Source organism: Carlito syrichta, unplaced genomic scaffold, assembly GCF_000164805.1.
Source record: "Carlito syrichta isolate Samal-C Ts95f unplaced genomic scaffold, Tarsius_syrichta-2.0.1 Scaffold307323, whole genome shotgun sequence".
Classification (NCBI taxonomy): Eukaryota; Metazoa; Chordata; class Mammalia; order Primates; family Tarsiidae; genus Carlito; species Carlito syrichta.
The window spans coordinates 46,856-68,841 of record NW_007251419.1 but is presented as its reverse complement, the minus strand read 5'-3'; the positions used below and the strand labels follow the sequence as shown (position 1 = coordinate 68,841).

The 21,986-nt window shown below is 46.3% G+C and overlaps 1 protein-coding gene across 3 annotated transcripts in view; it reads left to right on the top strand.

Moving 5' to 3' along the window:
- Positions 1-21,401, top strand: part of LPO (lactoperoxidase) — a 26,042-nt gene extending 4,641 nt beyond the window's left edge. Inside the window, exons 3-12 of one of the 3 annotated variants that reach the window (XM_008064354.1) lie at positions 4,578-4,738; positions 6,449-6,566; positions 6,942-7,071; positions 7,827-8,033; positions 9,713-10,037; positions 11,979-12,139; positions 18,583-18,835; positions 19,726-19,899; positions 20,562-20,799; positions 20,971-21,346. In XM_008064354.1, coding sequence (XP_008062545.1) covers positions 4,591-4,738; positions 6,449-6,566; positions 6,942-7,071; positions 7,827-8,033; positions 9,713-10,037; positions 11,979-12,139; positions 18,583-18,835; positions 19,726-19,899; positions 20,562-20,799; positions 20,971-21,178 — 1,962 coding nt within the window. In that variant the 5' untranslated portion in view covers positions 4,578-4,590 and the 3' untranslated portion in view covers positions 21,179-21,346. Of the gene's footprint in view, positions 1-4,577; positions 4,739-6,448; positions 6,567-6,941; positions 7,072-7,826; positions 8,034-9,712; positions 10,038-11,978; positions 12,140-18,582; positions 18,836-19,725; positions 19,900-20,561; positions 20,800-20,970 lie in introns of all 3 variants that reach the window. The other 2 variants (XM_008064353.1, XM_008064355.1) reach the window with 2 other exon arrangements.
- The last annotated feature ends 585 nt before the right edge of the window (positions 21,402-21,986 follow it).

Here is a 21,986-nt window from a genome sequence, read left to right as displayed (position 1 = left end):
TCTCTCTCTCACACACACACACACACACACACACACACACACACACACACACACACTTCCCTCCGCAGGCTTCCTGTTAATGGCAAGCCCATCTAGGCCAACCCCAACAAGCCCATGAGCCCAAGCAATGACAAAACTCACCCGCCTCCCAAGTATGAGGCAAGTAGGAGCAGTAGCCCACAACTCCTCAAATCCTCAGCCTGTAAGGAACCTGGAAGAGGACACCTCATCTAATCCTGGGAGGACTTTCTTCCATGTGGCCCAGTATTTCCTTGGGTCAAGGATTCCAAAGTCTCAGAAAGCCTCTAGGTAAAAGTTCTTTATTAACTGACTTGGGTCAGGTTCACTGGAAGCAGAACCTAGGACCTGGATGCACGTGCAGGTGACGTATTAGGGGACTCAGTCATGGAACAAAGGAAGAAGAAGTAAAGGAAAAAGTTAACAAGGCTGAGGTTTCCAGTCTAGTCTCAGCCTGACCCCGCAGGGAGACCTGGAGAAGTTGCACCTCAGAGCCTGTCTCACTTGGAGCAAGGAAGCAGAGTACCCACACTAGTCCCACATTATGTGTCCACATCAGTCAGATGTCGAAGCACGCCTCCAGCCAGGCCTCTCCAATGGCTCAGACACATGTGCCCAGCAAGGTTACAGGGGTGTGCCTTCACAGCAGATGCAGTGAGGAGAGGAGCTGGGTGCCCACCCGCAGAATCAACGACCCTCCAACCGTGTTCAGGGACAGCCTGAGTGCCTGCCCTGGGAAATCCACACTCTAGAGAGAGAGGAGACCGGAAAATAGGGGAGCCATCATATTGACCAGAAAATAATCCTTTTCTTTCTTCTTACCATCCCTTAACACTAGACCTGGGCCTCTACTCCTCCTTGGTCCTTAAAGGGACTCTCAAGCCATCCCATAACTCTTTTGGTGACTTTTAGATGATAAGATGTGCTCTTGTCTCTCCTAGTCCCCAGAACAGTATCATTTCAGAAATGAAAATGTCAGCATAAGAAGACAAAGCCCAGAGTTTCTCTCTTCCATCAGTTGAGAACTGCTTGAGGCCGAAGTCAGAGAAGAGAGCATAGGACTCCCTGGACTGCTCCTCCCCATGCCTGGGTTTCTGCTCCTTAGGGGTTAATCTGGGGAAGGGGAGAGCTAAAGGGTGGCAAGTCTAACTGCCCAGGACAGCTCAGTGCTTCTGGGGGGTTAGAAACTCTCTTTCTCCTCGGGTACTTTTTTGGTCTCTCAGAGAGATTCTGCTGCCAACTCCATGACCTGAAAAGTTCTCTGGCCAGAGGCATCCAGCTCATTCCCTCACCCTCCCCACCCTCTCTTAGGCCAGGTCCCTTTTAAGCAGGCTTCTGAAGATTAACAGCTTCTCCCAGCTGCTGGAGGCTGTGTGGATTCCATGCTTAGGGCTGCCTTGCCTCTCTCACTGGTGTCAGACATACAGTGCAGGTTGCCACTTCTTCCAGTCAGGATCTTCAGACAGGTGCCAAACACCAGCCAAGACTCCAGGGCACACAGTCAAGCCCTCCTCTTAAGGCCTTTCTCTTTAGAACTAAACTGGTGAAGAAATAGCCCCATGGTGGTGGAAGTGAAGTGCCTAGTATTCCAGAAACTATCTCCAAAGGAAAATTCTCCCTCCCCTCTCAACTTCAATCCTTTTGCAGACTCAAGGTGGGGGACAGGATAAAAGTCACAGAATTAGTGTTCATCCACCTCCTTTGCAAGTCCTTCAAAGGGCAACCAGCACCCAGCACTGGAATGTAAGGATATCCCTCCCCACTGGTGAGTTCTTGAACTTTGGAGCCTCAGAGAGACATAATGAGTCAAATTGAATCATTCTATCACACAAGTACACAAACAATCCAGTGACTCAAGTTTGATTTATCAGTGCTTGACTTAGTAAGGATATAAGCTATAAATGTGGTGCTAATAAAACACAACAGTGGTGATAAGCATTTAAGAAATGAAAATCCTAGCTGGGCGTGGTGGCTCACACCTATAATTCCAGCACTTTGGGAGCCCACGGGTTTGAAACCAGCCTGGGCAACTTGATGAGATCTCCTCTCTACAATAAATCAAAAAATTAGCCAGGCGTGGTGGCACATGCCTGTAGTTCCAGCTACTTGGAAGGCTGAGGTGGAAGAATCGCCTGAGCCCAGCAGGTCGAGGCTATGGTGGCCATGAGCGGGCCACTGCACTCCAGCCTGGGCGACAGAGTGAGACTCCAACTCAAAAAAAAAAAAAGATCACTACAGCAGTCAAGTGTAGAACAGATGGGAGGGGACAGGAATGGAGGCAGAACCCAGTTAGGCTGTACAGCCGTCCAGAGGGGAGAGGACAGTGGCTAAGACCGAGATGGAGACTGTGGAGATGGCAAAGCATTCCTTCAAAGACTCACCTGCCCCCGCAGAGGCAAAGCAGTTGAGTCCCCAGTGAATCCATGTTCAGGCAGGGCAATTATGCAGACCCCAGGATGCAGGGCGGGGGAAGGAGTACCTAGAACTTCTCGTGGGACACTTCAGGGTAAGCCCTGAGAGATCCAGCCACTATCCTCTGTTCATGGGATGAGGGGCTCTAAAACTCTGCACCAGCCCCTCTGGGACCTGGCTAGTGATGATGATGTTGACACGTGTGCGTGTGCGCTCTGTGCAGACTCAGCTTTAGGTGCCTTGCATTCACTTTCCCCCAAAATCTTATGCAGGACTAAATCGAACTATGCAGAAAAGTCAAAACTGATCACATAGCATGGTTCAACCTAAGGTTACTATCATTATCCTGAAAAGAAAACTGGATACAAAGAGGCTAAATAACTTCCTCAAAGGCATACTACTAGAACGTGGCAGTCATGGCCAGGCGCAGTGGCTTATGTCTGTAATCCCAGCACTCTGAAAGGCCAAGGTAGGGGGATCTTTGGGGCCAGGAGTTTGAGACCAGCTTGGGCAACACAACAAAGCCCCATCTCTACAAAAAAAAAAAATTAACTGGGCATGGTGGTGCATGCCTGCAATCACAGTTACTCAGGAGGCTAAAGTGGGAAGCTTGCTTGAGTCCAGGAATTCAAGGCTGCAGTGAACTATGACGGTGCCACTGCACTCCAGCTTGGGCAACAGAGTGTGACCCAGATTCAAAAAATATATAAAAAGTAAAAATAAAATAGAATGTGACAGTCAGGAGTCAATCACATCCAGTCTACTCCAAAGTTCATACATAAGTCTCCGATGTCAGAAAAGTATGATTCCCAGCTCATAGATGAGGGGCAGGTCACTCAGACATCATATAATTAAACCAATCCTGGTGGACCCAGATTCACACCTGGGTCCATCTGGTTCCAGACCCACACTCTAAGTCAGCACTGTGCAGCAGAACTTTCTGCAATGATGAAATGCTCTGCATCTGCACCGCCCAATAGAGTAGCTGCTAACCACATGTGGCTATTGGATGCTTGAGACGTGGTAGTTCAACTAAGAAACCAAATCTTTTATTTTTTAATTTTTAAGAATTTCAATTTAAATAGCCACATGTGGCTAGTGGCTGCCATATTGGACAGTGCAGTAGCCTGCATTACTGGGCCATGCTGTCTCTTGAAGCAGCAGCAAAAAGACAGTGTGGGGTCTTGCTTGGGTTCTTTTTTATTGAAGTTGTGGGGAGATTGGAAGGGAGCAGGCCTGGTGACTTGAGCCAGTCATCACAGTCCTTTTTGTGCCTGCCTTGCTCACCTGTGTAGCCCCCTCATTCTTTAAATAGAGCCAGTGTGATGTGGACATTACAGCCAGTGAATTGTACACAAAAAGAGCAGAGATGCCTTTTGTGAGAATCTGAGCCATTTCTAATATTTCAGAGTCTTAGTGCTATAGAGATCATCTCATAGACCCCCCCTCATCTCACACATGCGGAAACTGAGGCACAGCAAAGGGGTAGAGGGTTTTCAAGGAGGGACGTTTTGACACCACCTTGTCCTTGGTCATCCCTGTGTTGTCATGAACTTCTGAGCAGAAGCGTTTTATTTATTTTTTCTCATTTCACACATGGAAAATTAAGGAATTTAAAAGGCTGAACATCTTCCCAGCTGTATAGCAATAGGCTGGATACTTCAGGCCACATTTAAACACACTCCACACTAGTTCTAGAGCCAGCCTGAGGCTTATCTAGGGAGAAGCATCTTTTCCCTAGAATTCTCAGTCCACAGGACTCAATGACATGCCAGTTACATCAGGGGGTTCCTCGCGTCTGAACCAGGAATTCCCGGGACTGTGTCTTTGAGGTTCCCCAATTGGTTCTGACGTGGCCAGCCCTGCAGCAACCCTCTGAATTGAATTCAGGAGCTGTCTTTTACGTCCCTCCACCTGCCTTCTCTCAGAAGCAGACCTAATGAAGCTTCATGACCACAGAGAGTTTCCAGAGGTGTTTGAAGAGAAATGAAGAAAATATCCTGGGAGCACGGAAGTGTTCATCTTCTATGTGCTCCCTACACCTCCATGGTTTCTCCCTGCACACACACTACCTTCCACCCCTCTGGTGGGCCCTGACCCTTTCCTACAGGGGCCAGCCCATGATTCTCTGTCACTCTCCACTGTAGGCTGAAAACCGCCATGAGCTCTGAGACTCCCACCCCCCGACAGCTCTCAGAGTACCTGAAGCATGCCAAAGGCCGGACGCGCACAGCCATCCGCAACGGGCAGGTGTGGGAGGAGTCCTTGAAGAGACTGAGGCAGAAGGCGTCCTTGATCAACATCACAGGTACAGAAAACCCACTGGCTCTCTGATAGCAGGAAGGGATCATCTCCTCACAGGAGAGAGCAGAGGCCACCCAAAGCTGCACCTCCTGTCTGCTCAGGAAGCACAGCTGACTCTCCCTTCTTAGAACCATAGACTAGACGGGTAGAACACGGAGGGGGTTAGGGGACAGTTAAGGCAATGTTCTTTTTGCAGAGGAAGGAACGCAGACCTAGCCAGGTCACATTGCCAACTCCGAATGAGGGAACATTGGTGTTCTTTGTATAATGCCATGCCCAGAGGAAGTGCTAAAGTCAATAAACCTGGGCTCCCTGTCCCAAACCACAGTGTCACTCATTTCCTCTAGTAGAGGGAATGTTTGAGCCACTTGTGTTAGGGGAATTTACTAGGATTATGTTGCAGGAGATGAAATGTCCATCTTGTTCTGGGTAACACAGCGGAAACAATGAACTTAACTGGTGGCTTGGTCATGACTTCTTCCAACCCCTCTAACCCCACCTGCAACCAAATGCCACAGCTCATGGAGGGTCATGAGGAAGGGATTCGGTCCTGACAGGAGGAAGAGGCTGCAGGTTCTCCATGGAAAACATCAAGTGAGGGAGGATACCTGGTCTAGGACTTGGACAAATTCCAAGGCTCCAAAAGAAGGAAACTGGAACACGATAGGGAGAAGTAGGGAGCACTTTGGATTCTAAAATTCAAAGGTGCTGAGGGCTGAAGCCCAACCCTGCCAACTTTCACAACTCTTCCCCAAAAGAGGCCCCCATAGAGCTAGATTCCTTCATCTCCCTTTCCTCGCAGACACCAGGATGGCTGAGAGGCTGCTTTCAGAAGATGACAGCTTTTCTCCGCTCTGTCCACACCAAACTCTCTGATGTCTAAAGCCCCTACTCTGCTAGTTATCCTAAGACCACTTTGCCCCTCACTTAAAAATTACCTGTCCCAGGTTGGGCGTGGTGACTCATGCCTACAATCCCAACACTCTGAGAGGCCAAGACGGAAGAGTGCTTGAGCCCAGGAGTTCGAGATCAGCCTAGGCAGCATAGCAAGCCCTCACCTCCACAAAAAAATCAAAAAATTAACTGGGCATGGTGGTGCGTGCCTGTAGTCCCAGCTACTCAGGAGGCTGAAGTGAAAGGATCACCTGAGGCCAGGAGGTCGAGGCTGTGGTGAGTCATGATCATGCCACTGCACTCTAGCCTGGGTAACAGAGTGAGACTTCAACTCAAAAAATAAAATAAAATTACCTGTCCCTTACCAACATCTTTCCTAGCGGTACTCCTGCTTGCTTGGTACTTTAGATGTCAGTGAAGTTTTATAAGAAAAGCCATCTTATCTAACTAACTCATACTAACATATGCTTAACCTCCCAGGGGTATTTTCATTCTAAAACAAAGACTTGTTGATTCATACCAATCTTTACCTGGTCGACAAGGGATTGCTAGTAATCTAAGGACATTCCCAGTTACTCACTCTCTTGTGTCTCTTGGGCACCATGGGTTTCAGTTTCTTCTCTGTAAAATGGGAATAAAAATTCTTACCTTAATAAGTTCTCAGGATTAAATAAGAAACCATCTGAGAAATGCTTACTTAGATCTTGGAATGTTTCCCAAAACATGTAAGTTCATCCCTGATTTCCATGTCCTGCCTCCCACTCGTGCCTCTGAACGGAGAAATAACTCAGTCCTTTGGGGGGGGTCCCTTCAGTTTCAGACCCCAGCCTGGACTTGACTTCGCTTTCTCAGGAAGTAGGCTGTGGTACCCCTGCTCCCGTGGTGAAATGCGACCTGAACAGCCCTTACCGCACCATTACAGGAGAATGTAACAACAGGTGACCCAGCATGGGTGGGTGTGGGGGACAGCGCCTCCCTGCCTCGCCCTCACCACGCCCCGCCTACCTGCCCCACCCCTCCAGTGGCTTTGCCCCCTGGGCGTTCCAGGCTGACCCCCCACTGCCTTGGCCTTCTGGGCTTGCTCCCCAACCTCCCCACCTCCTGCAGATCCCCTGTATCTCACCGGAAGCAGCACTTTCCCCAGGGCGGAGGAGCCCTGCGCCTCCAGCGGGTGGGGGCAGGCCAGAAACCCCGCGTTTGAGAGGCACCTCCTCCGAGCCCCCTTTCCCTCGGGCAGAGGCTCCCGGTCTTCCCCCCATGGGGTCCTGTGTGTTGGAGCCCCTGAGGCTGACGGCGGGTCGTGCTGGTTTCAGGGGGAAGCCCGCGCTAGGCGCCGCCAACAGGGCCCTGGCGCGCTGGCTGCCCGCTGAGTATGAGGACGGGCTCTCCCTGCCCTTCGGGTGGACGCCGGGGAAGACGCGGAACGGCTTCCCTCTCCCGCTGGTGAGGGCGGGCCTGGGGTGGGGGTGGGGGTGAAGGATGGGAATCAGAGGGGAAGGGATGCACTCCCCAAAGGCACACAGAAAGGAGCAGGAAGACTCGGGTGGGCGGATGGAGGATGCGCCATGGAGAGATGGAGATTCGGACTTGCTTCCTGGAGGTGTTCCCCAAAGTGCCAGCAGAGGGCAGCAGAGCTCGGAGCCCGGCGCGCAACCACGTGGTGGTCACGTCCCAGCTGCCACAAGCCAGATACCCTGGGGTCTCCTAGGCAGATGGCCTCCCTGCCCCATCCTGCTCGCGCTTACCCCTGCCCCAGCCCCTGGCGTGCATCAGCTGTTGTTTGCCTGGAGGCCCTATCCGTTGGCCTCATCGGAGCTGGCAGCCCCTACCCAGTGGCCTTCTCCCATCCCCGGACACCTGGCACCTCTATGGCCCACACTTCCGAGGTGGCCTGTCTTTGTTTTCCCTCTTCGTAGTGGAAAAGGAGCTGTCCTTGCAAGTCACCAAGTCATACAGTCCTGGATTCAGTCCTATCCCTGCCCCTTTGTTAGCTTCAGGACCTTAGAGAACTGACTTCACCTCTCCAGAATTCAGTCTCCCCCTCTACAGAATGGTGTAATGACACCCACCTCACCAGCTCCTCAGGAGGATTAAATGTGCCTGTTGCATCATAGGTACTTAATAAGCTGTAGTTGAATCTGAATTCTGAAAGAACTTTTTTCCTCCAATCCGCCCTCCCCTTCTCTCTCCACCTTTAGGCCCGCGAGGTGTCCAACAAGATTGACAGCTATCTGAATGAGGAGGGTGTTTTGGACCAAAACACATCCCTGCTCTTCATGCAGTGGGGTCAAATTGTGGACCACGACCTGGACTTTGCCCCTAACACCGAGATGGGGAGTAGTGAGTACTCCAAAGCCCAGAGTGATGAGGACTGTATCCAGGGAGACAACTGTTTCCCCATCATGGTAGGCCGCTACAGCTGAGTGTCCCTGACAGCCCTTTTCCCAGCCTAAGGCAGCAGACATTCTCAGCTCACCAGCCAGGATCTCTTGGTAGGTCTTGGATGCTGATTTGATGGCTTTGCAAGCCTCAAGTGTCCATTCATTCACTCATCTGTTTATTCAATAAATAGGCATTCACCATCTACTCCCTGCCAGGCAGTGCACTAGGCACTGGGAGCTCAAAAGTGAATGAGACTTTGTTCCTGCTCTCAAGGACAAAAAGGGCCTGTGGAGGAAATAGACAAGTAAATTACTAATGGCAGAATGGGAAAGCTTTGGAGTGGACTGTCCACATCCCTGACCTAGCAACTTGGGTAACCCCTAGGGGCTTATTAGAAATGCAAAAGTCTGGCAGGGCTCGGTAGTTCAGCCTGTAATCCCAGCACTTTGGGAGACAGAGGCGAGTGGATTGCCTGAGCCTGCAGGTTCAAGACCAACTCGGGCAACTTGGCAAGATCTCATATCTACAATAAATCAAAATTAGCAACTGGGCTCGGTGGCTCAGCCTGTAATCCTGCGCCTTTGGAAGGCTTAGGTGAGTGGATTGCCTGAGCCCACGGATTCGAGACTTGCCTGGGCAGCAAGACCTCATCTCTACAATAGATCAAAAAATCAGCCGGGCGTGGTAGTGAATGCCTGTAATTCCAGCTACTTGGAAGGCTGAGGCAGAAGGATCGCCTGAGCCCAGTAAGTCGAGGCTGTGGTGGCCATGAGTGTGCCACTGCACTCCAGCCTGGGCAACAGAGTAAGACTCCAACTCAAAAAAAAAAAAAAGTAAAAGTCTTAAGCCTCACCCCCAGATGTTCAGAAATTGATTCTACATTTTACCAGACCCCAGGGAGAGTCATCTTATTCACAGTGAAGTTTGTGGAACACCATTCTAAGTCATCCTGAAAGATAATTTCAGTTCCCAGAAGGAGTTAAAACTTAGATGAACCAGAGTGAGCAGCAGGGATTTGTGGGAATTTCCAGCACGGAGGGGAGAAACTTGTAGTGCTGCACCTTTTCTTTGTATTCATGGGTTTTACAGTTAGAGTCATTAATTTACCTAAACCACAAATCAAGGCTAGTGCTGTAGTATAAAGAACACAAGCTGTAGGATGAAGCCAATGATCTGAATCCTATGTGTTTCCCTTCCAGTGTGTAAGTTCTTAGGCAAGTTACTTAACTTTACTGAGTCTCAGTTTCCTCACCTGTAAAATGGAGCCAAATTGTCTACCTTACAGGGTTTTCTGAGGACTGAAGTGAGATAAATTGTGTATAATGCCTGACACATGGTAAGCTCAAAATAAATAAGCGGTAGCTGTTGTTGGTAGTAATTATTAACAAACCCTGTCCCGTCTCATGTCCTGCTTTCCTGTTTGGGGATCTCAGGACTCCCTCCCCACCAAAAATTTGGAGGTCTCACTGTAGAGGACTGAAGGATTGCTATCATCTCTCTTGCACAGCAGGATGTAGTGAACTTCTGGATATTACGAGCCCAGGGTGTGTAGCATCAGCAGGAAGTGTCTGGGGTCAGTGTCTGGTCCCAGGGCCCCAGGAGGACACCATCAGCATCTTTGCATCCAGATTTATCCTGGGAAGGTTACTAAGGCCGAGTTGTGCTGTCCCTGCCCAGTTACCTATGCCTAGTCTCTCTGCAGTTTCCGCCCAATGACCCCAAGGTGAAGACTCAAGGGAAGTGCATGCCTTTCTTCCGAGCCGGGTTTGTCTGCCCCACTCCACCCTACCAGTCGCTGGCCCGAGAGCAGATCAACGCTCTGACCTCCTTCCTGGATGCCAGCTTTGTGTACAGCCCAGAGCCAAGCCTGGCCAGCCGCCTCCGCAACCTCAGCAGTCCCTTGGGCCTCATGGCTGTCAACCAGGAGGTCTCAGACCATGGGCTTCCCTACTTGGCCTATGACAGCAAGAAGCCAAGCCCCTGCGAGTTCATCAACACCACTGCCCGTGTGCCCTGCTTCCTGGCAGGTGAGTCTAGGCTGAGACAGAAGGACTGAGGACAGAGGTGTTGTCCAGGGAAGCTTTTCTACTGCTCCCTTCTTGTCAGCTTTCTGGAAAAATGCACACTGAGCCACCACTGCTCCTGGCACTGCTCCAGGACTGGCAGACAGGCCCAGATGAATAAAGCATCTAGAACATGTGTTCGCTGTAAAACAAAATAAAAAGGTCCAGAAAAGCACAAAGAAAATAAAAAGAAGCCGGGCTCGGTGACTCAGCTTGTAATCCCGCGCTTTTGGGAGGCTGAGGTGAGTGGATTGCCTGAGCCCGCGGGTTCGAGACTCGTCTGGGCAACTTGGCGAGACCTCATCTCTACAATAAATCAAAAATCAGCTAGGCATGGTAGCGCGTGCCTGTAGTTCCAGCTACTTGGAAGGCTGAGGCGGAAGGATCGCCGGAGCCCAGCAGGTCGAGGCTGCGGTGGCCGGGAGTGGCCACTGCACTCAGTCTGGGCGACAGAGTGAGACTCCAACTCAAAAAAAAAAAAAAAAAGAAAAGAAAAAGAAAATTCACACAGTCCCATCACCCTCCGATAATCAGTGTTAACATTTTAATGCCTATCTTTCCAGTGCTTTCTCTTTTTCCCTACCCATGTGATAGATCAACTAGTATTTTTTTCTATCACAGATATAGTTCTACATTGTTTTAACATAATTAGGGTCCTACTATAAATAATGCTCTATAACCTGATATCTTCACGTAATATATTCCATGATGTTCTACAGCATGAGTTTTAATGGCTGCCTGGTATTTCATGACATATATTACCATAATTTATTTTTCTCAACCCTATTGGGAAGCAGATAGTTTTTTCTAGTTTTTCTGTGTTTTGTTGCTGTTGTTTAGGTAGTGAGCGTCCTTGTTGATGAACCGTTTTTTTCATTTTTAATACATCTATTAAGATAATTTTCTAGAAGAAGAAATTCTAGATGAAGAGGAATGTGTATTTCTAAGGCTTTCTACAACCTGGCATGACGTTTCCATTCAGTACAATGTGTGCACAACAAAAGCCCTCCCAGTTCTGTTCCCTCCAGGGGCTCAGGCCCTCCCGGTCCTCTCTGTCTCCAGCCTCTGGCGGCTGTGCTTCCTTCAAACGTCCATTTTCCCAGAACAATCCCCCTGGTCACCCTGCCGTGGTAGAAGACCAGTTCATAGGCCAAGATCTCTTGGGAGACCTTTTGGATTTTGTGTTCACATATATCCCATATCAATCCAGACACAAAATCAATCCAGTGCCATCACTGGGACCATCTCCTGATTTTCATAAAATTATGCACTAACACCAAAAATCTGTGAGTATAAGTAGACTTTCCTAAAGATTAGAGGACACAGGGAGAAGTTTTCTTGTGAAACACCTGATCCTTCCCCGTTTAACTGTCTCCCCCTCATTCTTACTCCTCTCTTCCACCCCTCAATAGCCCCATTTCCAGATTCTTTTGCTTTTATTACTCAGAGAAATTTAGCCCTACCCAGGCTTTACTCCCAAAACTGCATTCCAATTACCTATAAGGTTGCTCTGCAAAGTGAAAAGCTCCTCATTTATTGGAACTGCCCTTCTTAGATGGCAGTTGGGTTAAAATTAGCAATATTTTACTATTTGCTGTGTTACTGGTAGCCATTACCACAATTCTGTGTGATAGGCCTTATCCTCATTTTCACAGATAAGGAGACTGGCTCAGAAATGTTAAATAACTTGCCCAAGGTTAACACAGCCTAAAAATGTGCATGGAACTGATATTCAAACCTATGATTCCCCATCCCCTCCCTATCTCTTGACCTGACTTCCCTTAAGTTGGCTGAAGGGAGGGGCTTAGGAGAGGGTCCCAAGGACACCATCATTTCTTTTGTGCAGGTTACTGGGTCTTGGGGCTGCTCAGGGAGAATCCACCTTCCTGCTTTCTGGACTTTCAGGAGATTCCCGAGCCTCAGAGCACATCCTGCTGGCCACTTTACACACCCTGTTTCTCCGTGAGCACAACCGCTTGGCCAGAGAACTGAAGACACTCAACCCTCAGTGGGATGGAGAGAAGCTCTACCAGGAAGTCCGGAAGATCTTGGGAGCCTTCATGCAGGTAGGGAGGCCCACCTGGCTCTGGCTCCAGGCTCTGCCCTCTGCCCAACTGTGCAGCTCCAGGTACCTTCTCTGTTTCCACACCTCCGTCTGCCTCTTCTTCTCTGCTGCTTCTCTCCTGTTGTCTCATTCTTTTAAGCTCCCCTCCCCTTTCGTTTCTTCAGCTTCTCTGCCCCAAAATAAATTCCTAGATTTGGGGTGTTGGAATGTCATTCGTGTTGGTCCCTTCGGTGTGTCTGTCCCAGTGCCATCACTGGGACCATGGGCTCTGTCCCTCCTGGGACTACCACAAAGCAGTGATTTGGGTTATTTTGATTTGATTCTCTTCCTTTTGAATTCTCTGCACCTAAACTGCGTGGCATGGGCACACCTAACTGTTATGGTGGATTGACTGATTAACCCACTAGAAGAGACTAAGAACGGCTGATATGTTGATATCGACCACACACATATTTTTTAAACATTTTATTTTGAAATAATTATAGAATTTGCAAAAAAAAAAAAAATGTACAGGGAGGTCCTGTTCACCTCTCACCCAGCCTCCTCCAGTACTGTCTTACATAACCATGGCACAACTGCAAAACCAGGAAGTTAACATTGATGTGAAACAAAGAGTTTATGGAGATTTCGCCAGTTATCAATGCACTCATCTGTGGCTGTGCGTGTGTGTGTACGCACGCCTAGCTCTGTGCAGTTGTATCACATGTGTAGCTTCATGTACCCACCACCACAATAAAGATACATAACTGTGTCATCACCATAAGACTTCCCCAGGCTGTCTCTTCATACCATACTCACCCTTACCCTTATATCCGAAACCCATGGCAACCACTAATCTGTTCTCCATCTCTATAATTATGTGCTTATACAAATGTTATATAAATGGAATTACACAGTATGCATCATTTTGGGATGGACTTTTTTCATTAAACATGATATATTTGACATTCATCCAAGTTGTTGCACATATCAATCGTTTATTCTTCTTGTCACTGAATAGTATTCCATGGTGTGGATGAACCACAGTTTGTTTAACCATTCAATTATTTAAGGACATTGGGATAGTTTCCAGTTTGGGACTATTATGAACAAAGCTGCTAGAAATATCCATATATGTCTGCATGACGATACATTTTTATTTCTTCAGGATATATACTTAAGGGTGAGTTCTTTTTTAGAGTTTGGGGTCTTTTTTTTTAATTTTGTTTCTGTATTTGTTCTTGTTTTTGAGTCAGGGTCTCACTCTTTCACCCAGGCTGGAGTGCAGTGGCATGATGATGGCTCACTGCACCCTCAACCTCCTGGGCTCAGGCAGTCTTTCCATCTCAGACTCCTGTGTAGCAGGCATGAGCCACCACACCCAGATCATTTTTAAAATTTTTTTGTTGAGACAAGGTCTCACTATGTTGCCTACACTTGTCTTGAACTCCTGGGCTCAAGCAGTCCTCTTCCTCTGGCCTCCCAAATTGTTGGGATTATACTGGACCCTCGTTTTTAGTTTTAGAAGCAGCTGCCAAACCATGTTCTAAAGTTGTGCTTGTGGTGTCAAGTCTCAGAATTCTTTTCCTAGTTACCATGTTACATTTCCACCAGCAGTGTATGCATGATCCATTTCTCAGCATCCTCATGGTGGCATCACTATTCTTAATCTTTTCTGATACATGTGTAGTAATACCTCATTGTGGTTTGAACTTACATTTCTCTAATGGCTAGTGATGTGAAACATCTTTCTAGGTACTCATTTGCAATCTGTGTATCCTCTTCAATAAAATACCTGTTCAGCCTGTAATCCCAGACTTTGGGAGGCAGAGGTGGAAGAATTGCCTGAGTCCAGGGGTTCAAGACCAGCATGGGCAGCTTGGTGAAACCTCATCTCTACAATACATCGGAAAATTAGCCAGGTGTGGTGGTACATGCCTGTAGTTCCAGCTGCTCAGAAGTCTTTGTCAAAAGGATTGCTGAGTCCAGCAGGTCACAGCTGTAGTGGCTGAGATTGTGTGACTGCACTGTAGCCTAGGTGACAGAGACTCCAACTAAAAAAACAAATAATCAACAGCAAAAAGAAAACTCTGTTCATATAGCATGCCTATTTTCCAGCTGGACTATTTGTCTATTAATGTTGAGTTTCAAGAGTTATTTATGTATTATAGACACAAGTCCTTTGTCAGATATGTGATTTGCTGATATTTTCTCCCTGTTTATACTTTTTTTATTCTCTTAAAAGGAGGATGGAAACAGCAGAGCAAACGCTTTTAATTTTAATAAGGTCCTTTTTAACAATTTTCCTTTCACAGGTTATGCTTGTGGTGTTAAGTCTCAGGATTCTTTTCCTACTCCTGCACCCCAAAGACTTTCTCCTGTTTTTTCTTTTTAGAAGTTTTATGTTTTACATTTAAGTCCATGAGGCTTTTGGGTTAATTTTGTATAAAGTGTGAGGTGTAGGTCGAGATTTTTTTTTTCCTGTGGATATCTCATTGCTCCAGCACCACTTATTGAAAAGTCTGTTCCTTCTCCATTGAATTGCTTTTGTTCCCTTGTCAAAAATTATTTGGTCATATTTATATGGATCTATTTCTGGGTTGTCTAATTCTATTCCATTAACCTATATGTCTATTCCTCTAAGAAGATGGAAAAGACCAGGATCTGATGCTCAGCCTGTAATCCCAGCACTTTGGGAGGCCAAGGCAAGTGAATTGCCTGAGCCAGTGGGTTCAAGACTAGCCTGGACAACTTGGCGAGATCTCGTGTCTACAATAAATCAAAAAGTAGCCAGGCATGGTAGCATGTGCCTGTAGTTCCGGCTACTTGGAAGACTGAGGTGGAAGACTCTCCAGCATCCAGCAGGTCAACCCTGGGGGGCCATGAGTGTGCCACTGCACTCCAGTCTGGGCAACAGAGTGAGACTCCAACTTGGAAAAAAAAAAAAGATGATGAAAAAAATTGACACCACAGTATTCAATTACTGTATCTATATAGTAAGGTTTAGCACATCTTATTTTTCAAAATTGTCTTGGCTATTCTAGGGTCTTTCCCTTTACACACACACACACACACACACACACACACTGGAGGGTGGGGAGAGACAGAGAGAGAGAGAGAGAGAGAGAAGGTGGGTGTGTGTTGGGGTCTCACTCTGTCACCCAAGCTAGAGTGCAGTGGCATGATTGTGACTCACCCCAGCCTCGACCTCCTGGGCTCAGAAGATCCTTCTGCCTCATCCTCCTGAGAAGCTGGGACTACAGGCATGCACCACCATGCCCAGTTAATTTTTTTATTTTTTGTAGAGATGAAGTCTCAAGTTGGTCTCAAACTCCTGGGCTCAAGCAATCCTCTCACCTTGGCCTCCCAAAGTGCTGGGATTATAGAGGTGAACCATCACGGCTGGCCTCCATACATATTTTAATATAAGTTTGTGTATGTCTACAAAAAATCTTTCTGAAATTTTAATAGAAACCACATGAAAACTATAGATCAATTTAGGGAGATTGACATCTTTACAATGTTGAATTTTCCAACCTAGAAACACAGTATGCCTCTCCAATCTTTAAGTTTTTCTTTTATTTCTTTAATCAGTATTTTGTAATTTTTATCATATAACTACTGAACACATTTCGTTAGATTTATAGCTGAATACTTCATTTTCTTTGGAGGAATTGTAAATAGCATTACAGTTTTTCATTTCAATATAGATAAATAGATGATAGATATAGATATAGATAGATAGATGCAGATTTATGGCATATCACAATCTATTGGTGTTGGTGTTTTATCACTCCAGGTAAAGTGTAGAAAACTTACTTCCTTTAGGTTCCTTTACCTTCCCCACCTTTAAAATATAATTGTCTGAAGTATTTCCTCTACATACATTTTATATTACGTCAGATGGTGCTTCAACTGTATGATATGATTAAAGAAATTCACAAAATAAGAAAATAATTTATATTTACTTCTATTTTTACCAGTCACATTGTTCTTCTTTCTCTTCAAGGGTCCCAGTCTTCTTTAGTTGTCATTTTCTCTGTGTTTAGAGAGTGTTCTTTAGCTATTCTTTAAGGATAGGTCAGCTAGCAACAGGTTCTTAGTTTTTCTTTATCTGAGGATGTCTTTATTTCCCCTTTATTCTTGAAGAATCGTTTTACCAAATACTAGATTCAGGATTGGCAATTCTTTCCGTTCAGCATCTAGCCTCCAAGGTTTCAGATGAGACATTCACCATTATTTGAATTTGTTCCTTTAGAAGTAATGTGTCATTTCTCTTTGACTGTTTTTAAAACTTTTTCTTTATTCCTAATTTTCAGAAATTTAAGTATGATGTGTCTTGGAGTGAATATCTTTGTGTTTATCTTGTCTGGGATTCATTCAGCTTCTCGAATCTATCTTTCATCTATTTTAAGAAATTTTCAGGTATTATTTCTTGAAATACTTTTCCTGTTTCACTCCCTTTCTACAAGGGGGGGACCCCCAAAGCCAGGAATTTATTTATTTTAAAAATTGTATATTTACTCTCATATGTTTAAACTTCAGTCTCCTTCAAAGAACTCTTCCTTTGAGGTAATACAGCTATCAAGACGCTTTTTCCACTACTCAAAACAGTTTTTTAACTCATCAATTTTGATGCCTTTTAATGCTTCTGCTTTTGTTTCACCTTTTCCACATTGGCAAACGTTTCTTTCGGAGGACTTTTTTAATTCAGGAAAACAAAAAAAGTCTCTCGAGGTGAGATCAGGTGAATTTGGAGGTTAGGGCACTGGGATCATGTAGTTTTTGGTCACAAATTGCTGAGCACTCAGCACAGTGTAGGCAGGTGCATTGTCATAGTGGAAGAACCGGTCACTTGTTTCCCACAACTCAGGATGTTTCTTCCACAAATAGTGATGCAACCTTCTCAAAACTACCAGATAAAAACTTGGGTTGACTATTTGATCCTGAGGAACAAATTCCAAGTGTACTACAAGGGGCCCATACTCAAAAAAGATAATTTCTGGGGTTTTTTTGGGTCCCCTCTTGTACTTCTGGGACTCCACTGATATGAATGTTAGGTCTTTTGTTATTGTCTTACAGAACTCTGAGGCTCTGGTTTGTTAGAGGTGTTTTGTTTGTTTTTTTAAAGTCTATTTTATTTCTGTTGATCAGATAGAGTAAATTATATTGATCAGGCCTCAATTTTCTTCTCTGTCATCTCCACTTTACTATTGGGTCTATTCAAGTTTTTTAAAAATTTAGTTTTTTGTGTTTTTTTTCAGAAGAAATCTTCTACTTCTTTGCTGTGATTTTTTTGTTTATTTCAAGAGAATGTAATTGAACATTGAAGCATTTTTATAATGGCTACTTTAAAATCCTTAACAGATAATCCTAACATCACATCTGATTCGTGTCAATCTTGACATCAGATGATTGTCTTTTCTCACTCAAAATGTGACTTTTTTGGTTCTTGGTACTATGAGAGATTTTCGACTGTGTCCTAGACATTTTGGTTATTTTACTAGGAGAGTCTTAATCCGATTTAAATCCTCTGTCTTAGCACATAGTTGCCTTGTTGAGGTTTAGCATGAGGTTCTGGACTATTTTTGTGATCTTTAGTTTCCTGAGCCCTGTAGCTCCTGGTCTGCTGCATTCTTCTGGTGCTTCTGGGCTTCCCACTCAATCCCTGTTGGGACCAGCTGTGAGGCAGGAAGGTGCTTTCGGGCTGCCTGCTGTTGCTGAGCAAGCTTCGAGGGAAGCAGAAGCCACTGCACCTAATCTCCTTATGCTGCTGGGTGAAGAGCAAGGAGACACAGGGTTTCACTGTGAAAACCAGGTAGAAATGTGGAAAATGTTCAGTGAAAAGGCAGAATGTAAAGGTATATGTTCTCTAGGATTCTATAGACAAAGACTGGAAAGAATTTTTAAAATTAATATAATTATTGTGTTATGTGGAGGCATGATTTTTCCTTTCTGAAAATTTTTCCTATTTGTATTAATTCACTATTTGTTTGTTTGTTTTGCATAAAACAAAACCAAAAACCAATCTTTTCATGGTGTGGCATTTCTTTCAGAACTGGAGAAGGCTTCCCTTATTTGCCCCTGAATCATCCTTGTGATTTATCATTCTTCTTGCCCTGACATTGTTACATTAAAGTGGCACATAGGACTGCCGTGTTAGCATGAAGTTCATAAATTTAGAGCAAAGATGAAACAGAGAATACATCTAATGTGCCAAATTCAAATGACTCATTAGTAGAACCTGTGTTGAGACAGATCATGAGAGATCAGCAGAAAGAATTCTGTGATTGATCAATAATGTCTGCCATGGTCATAGGAATGGGAACTGGATACATAGGCTAATTATTTGCCATCCTTGATTTTCACCTGCGCATCCTTCTTGCTGTAGCTCTTTTCTAGCCTCCTTTTGTAGAGGGTTAAACCTGCTTACATATTTTCCACGTGAACTGTTTTTCCCTCCAGATTATCACCTTTAGGGACTACCTACCTATTGTGCTAGGTGACCAGATGCAGAAGCAGATCCCCCCATATCAAGGCTACAATGAATCTGTGGATCCCCGAATCTCCAATGTCTTCACCTTTGCCTTTCGCTTTGGCCACTTGGAGGTCCCCTCTACAGTGTCACGCCTGGATGATAATTATCAGCCATGGGGTCCAGAGTCAGAACTCCCCCTGCACACCCTCTTCTTCAACACCTGGAGGATGGTCAAAGACGGTATGTCCTTGCAGGGAAGTGCTGTCACCTGGCTCTCCCACTCTGCAGACTGTCATAGGAAAGACTTGGAAGTCAGACTCCAAGCACTTTTGTGTGTCCTTGGGCAAGTGAATTAGCCTCACTGAGCCTCTGTTTCCTCATTTGTAAAATGGAGGACGATAATAGTACCCAGCTCATGAGGCTATCCAAAAAATTAAGTGAGATACACTATATAATAGAACACTCTAAATGGTTCCTGACACACAAGAGGTGATCAATAAGTATTTGTTATTATTATTTCTTTCCTCTTTCTGGCTTCTAAGGCACCTGGGATGTCTCTAACTCCTTCTCTGTCCTAGGCCTCTCTGATCTCTGTAGAAAGAATTCATGGCTTTGGTAAATAAATTGCCCTTTTCTGCAATCCTCTAGAGCCTTCCACCTCTAGGAGGTGCCAGAAGTTGGATCCAGCTTTCCTTCATCCCTGGGCTGTGCTGTGCTGAAATTGGCTTTACTTAGGGTCTAACAAAGCAGGCCCATTTCCTAAAGATTTATGCATCCTCTTCCCAATTCTGCAATGTTCCTCAGCAGAATATACAGAGGAGAAGGAGCTGACTCTAAGAAATAGAGCTTGAAAAATATCTTGATGTTTATTTTCTTGCCATCATTCCATATTCATCCCATATTCATGCTCCCTTCTGCCACCCCTAAAGCAAGCAGTGTGGACTCCCCTCTCCCTTTGAGGACACCCCGCACGCTGCATTCTGCTCTTCTCTCCTTATTTCCAGCCTGAGATGTTCAGTTGTCCCTACTTGCAATGGAGATAAAATGTCAGGTGGAAGCAGGGGCCAGTCATGGAAGATATTCCCACCCTACCCCCATGCTAAGAATGATCTCTGGGTTTCCCTTGGCAGGTGGAATTGATCCTCTGGTGCGAGGCCTGCTGGCCAAGAAGTCCAAGTTGATGAAACAGGATAAAATGATGACAGGAGAACTGCGCAACAAGCTTTTTCAGCCAATGCACAGAATCCATGGCTTTGACCTGGCTGCTATCAACATACAGCGTGGCCGGGACCATGGGCAGCCTGGTGAGTGGGCCTGGGGTCTGGCCTGGACTGGGGCACTTACAGCCACTTTCTAGGGCTCCTGGAGATGCTCCTCTATAACCCTGAGGATGTGATCCTCAGGCCAGTTTTTAAAACACACTTTGTTCATCTATGAAGTGGAATCTTCCATTTTCCCTAATGCAAAGACAAAAGCACATATCTGGTATATCTTGGGGCTCCTCAAATGAAAGAGATCAATAACTTGTAAAAAAAAAAAAAAAAAAAAAAAAAACAGTTTAAAAGTCCAGAAAAGAAGAAAGAAAAACCAATGACTGTTGGGCCTTTCTTTTTGTACCCATGAAAGGCAATTTAATTAAGAGATAGACTGCTGAATGCAAATCCCAGCTATGCCATTCACTAGCTACAGGACTTTGGGAAAGTTACTTAACATTTATGTTCTTCAGTTTACATATTTGTATGGTGCTAAGAATAATGCCTAGACTCAGAGTAAATATTCTGTTACCTACTAGCCTCCTCAAGACTGAAGTGTCACATGTATCAAACGAGGGATCACTGCCTCCCTTGGCCCAAAGGCTGTGAGCCCAGACTTTCTAGGGCTGATAGAGCTGGAGTGGGTATGTCCCCAACGGGATCTGTGGGAGGAATGTCCCCAGAATGATTCAACCTCAGTCGTTCCAACCTAGGGTACAACTCCTGGAGAAGCTTTTGCGACCTCTCACAGCCAAAGACCCTGGAGGAGTTGAAGGCTGTGCTGAAGAATGAGAGGCTGGCCAAGGAGTTGCTGAGTCTCTATGGGACTCCTGACAACATTGACATCTGGGTAGGGGCCACTGCTGAGCCCCTGGTAGAAAGGGGCCGGGTGGGGCCTCTCCTGGCCTGCCTCCTGGGCAAGCAGTTCCAGAAGATCCGCGATGGAGACAGGCAAGTGAACCCTCAGCCTGGAGGGCCTTTCTCCAAGACGGGAGTGAATTCCAGACCTCAGCATGGGTGAGGGTTTTCCATGGTCCCAGTGCCCTCCTCTCTTCCCCTGTGGCAGAGTGGGGAGGGACCCGCAATGGGACCAGTGGGGTGACCCTGTGTCTGTCTTTGCAGGTTCTGGTGGGAAAACCCTGGGGTCTTCACGAAGAAACAGCAAGACTCTCTAAGGAAAATATCCTTCTCACGCATTGTCTGTGACAACACCCACATCACTAAGGTCCCACAGAATCCATTCCAGGCCAACAGCTACCCCCATGGCTTTGTGGATTGCTCAGCTATTGACAAGCTGGACCTGTTGCCCTGGGCCTCAGTGGAGAATTAAGGGTCTGGGCTCCAAGGCCTCCCATGCTGAGCAGAAGAGCTCCCTTTGGTGGACAACACCATTTCAAGCAAGTCCAATGACCCGGTCCTTTAGAACTTCACACCCCAGTCCTAGCTCTTCCTTCCCTCCAAAAGCTTCTCTATACCCTCCAGACAAACAGCTGGCTCAGGCCCAAGCACAGCTATCTCAGCCTTCCCAGCTCTGATACTCAGTTCCTGTCACTCCCACCCCATTCTCGGCCTTTGGAATCCTCTTTCTGTTGAGACTTACACCCTCTGAGATGCTCTTCCAGTCTAGCTTGCTGGACATCACCTGTCCTCTTACCTAAGCAAGGTTTGGCTGAGGCTGTGACCTTTGGCCTTTATCTTTCCTCCTGTCCTCACAGACTAGATTGTAAGCTCCCTGAGCCAGGACCTGATGCTCAGCATGACCACACCTAATGACGGACTACAGATGCTAGCAGTGACAGTGCTCCTTCCAAAGGCGAGCCTTAGAATCGCTGCCCGATAAGTGACTAGACATGTATAGGCCATCCGTCTGTGTCTTATGGCTAAGGTGTCACGTGCATGGGTCTTGGGGTGTGGTAGGACTTCCAGGAACTCTCAAAGAACAAGGAGGCACAAGGGGCTTCTGAGAAAAGGAAGCACTGGCCAGGGAGCAGCAAGAGATGAGGCTTACACCTATCCTAATACTACAAAAAAGGGATTGGCAGTAGTGGGACACTGCCAGGGGATGGGGGAGGCACATAACAACAGTAAGGGTGCCTGATTCTAATCTAGACAAAGTGAGGTCCAGTGGGAGGCCCAAA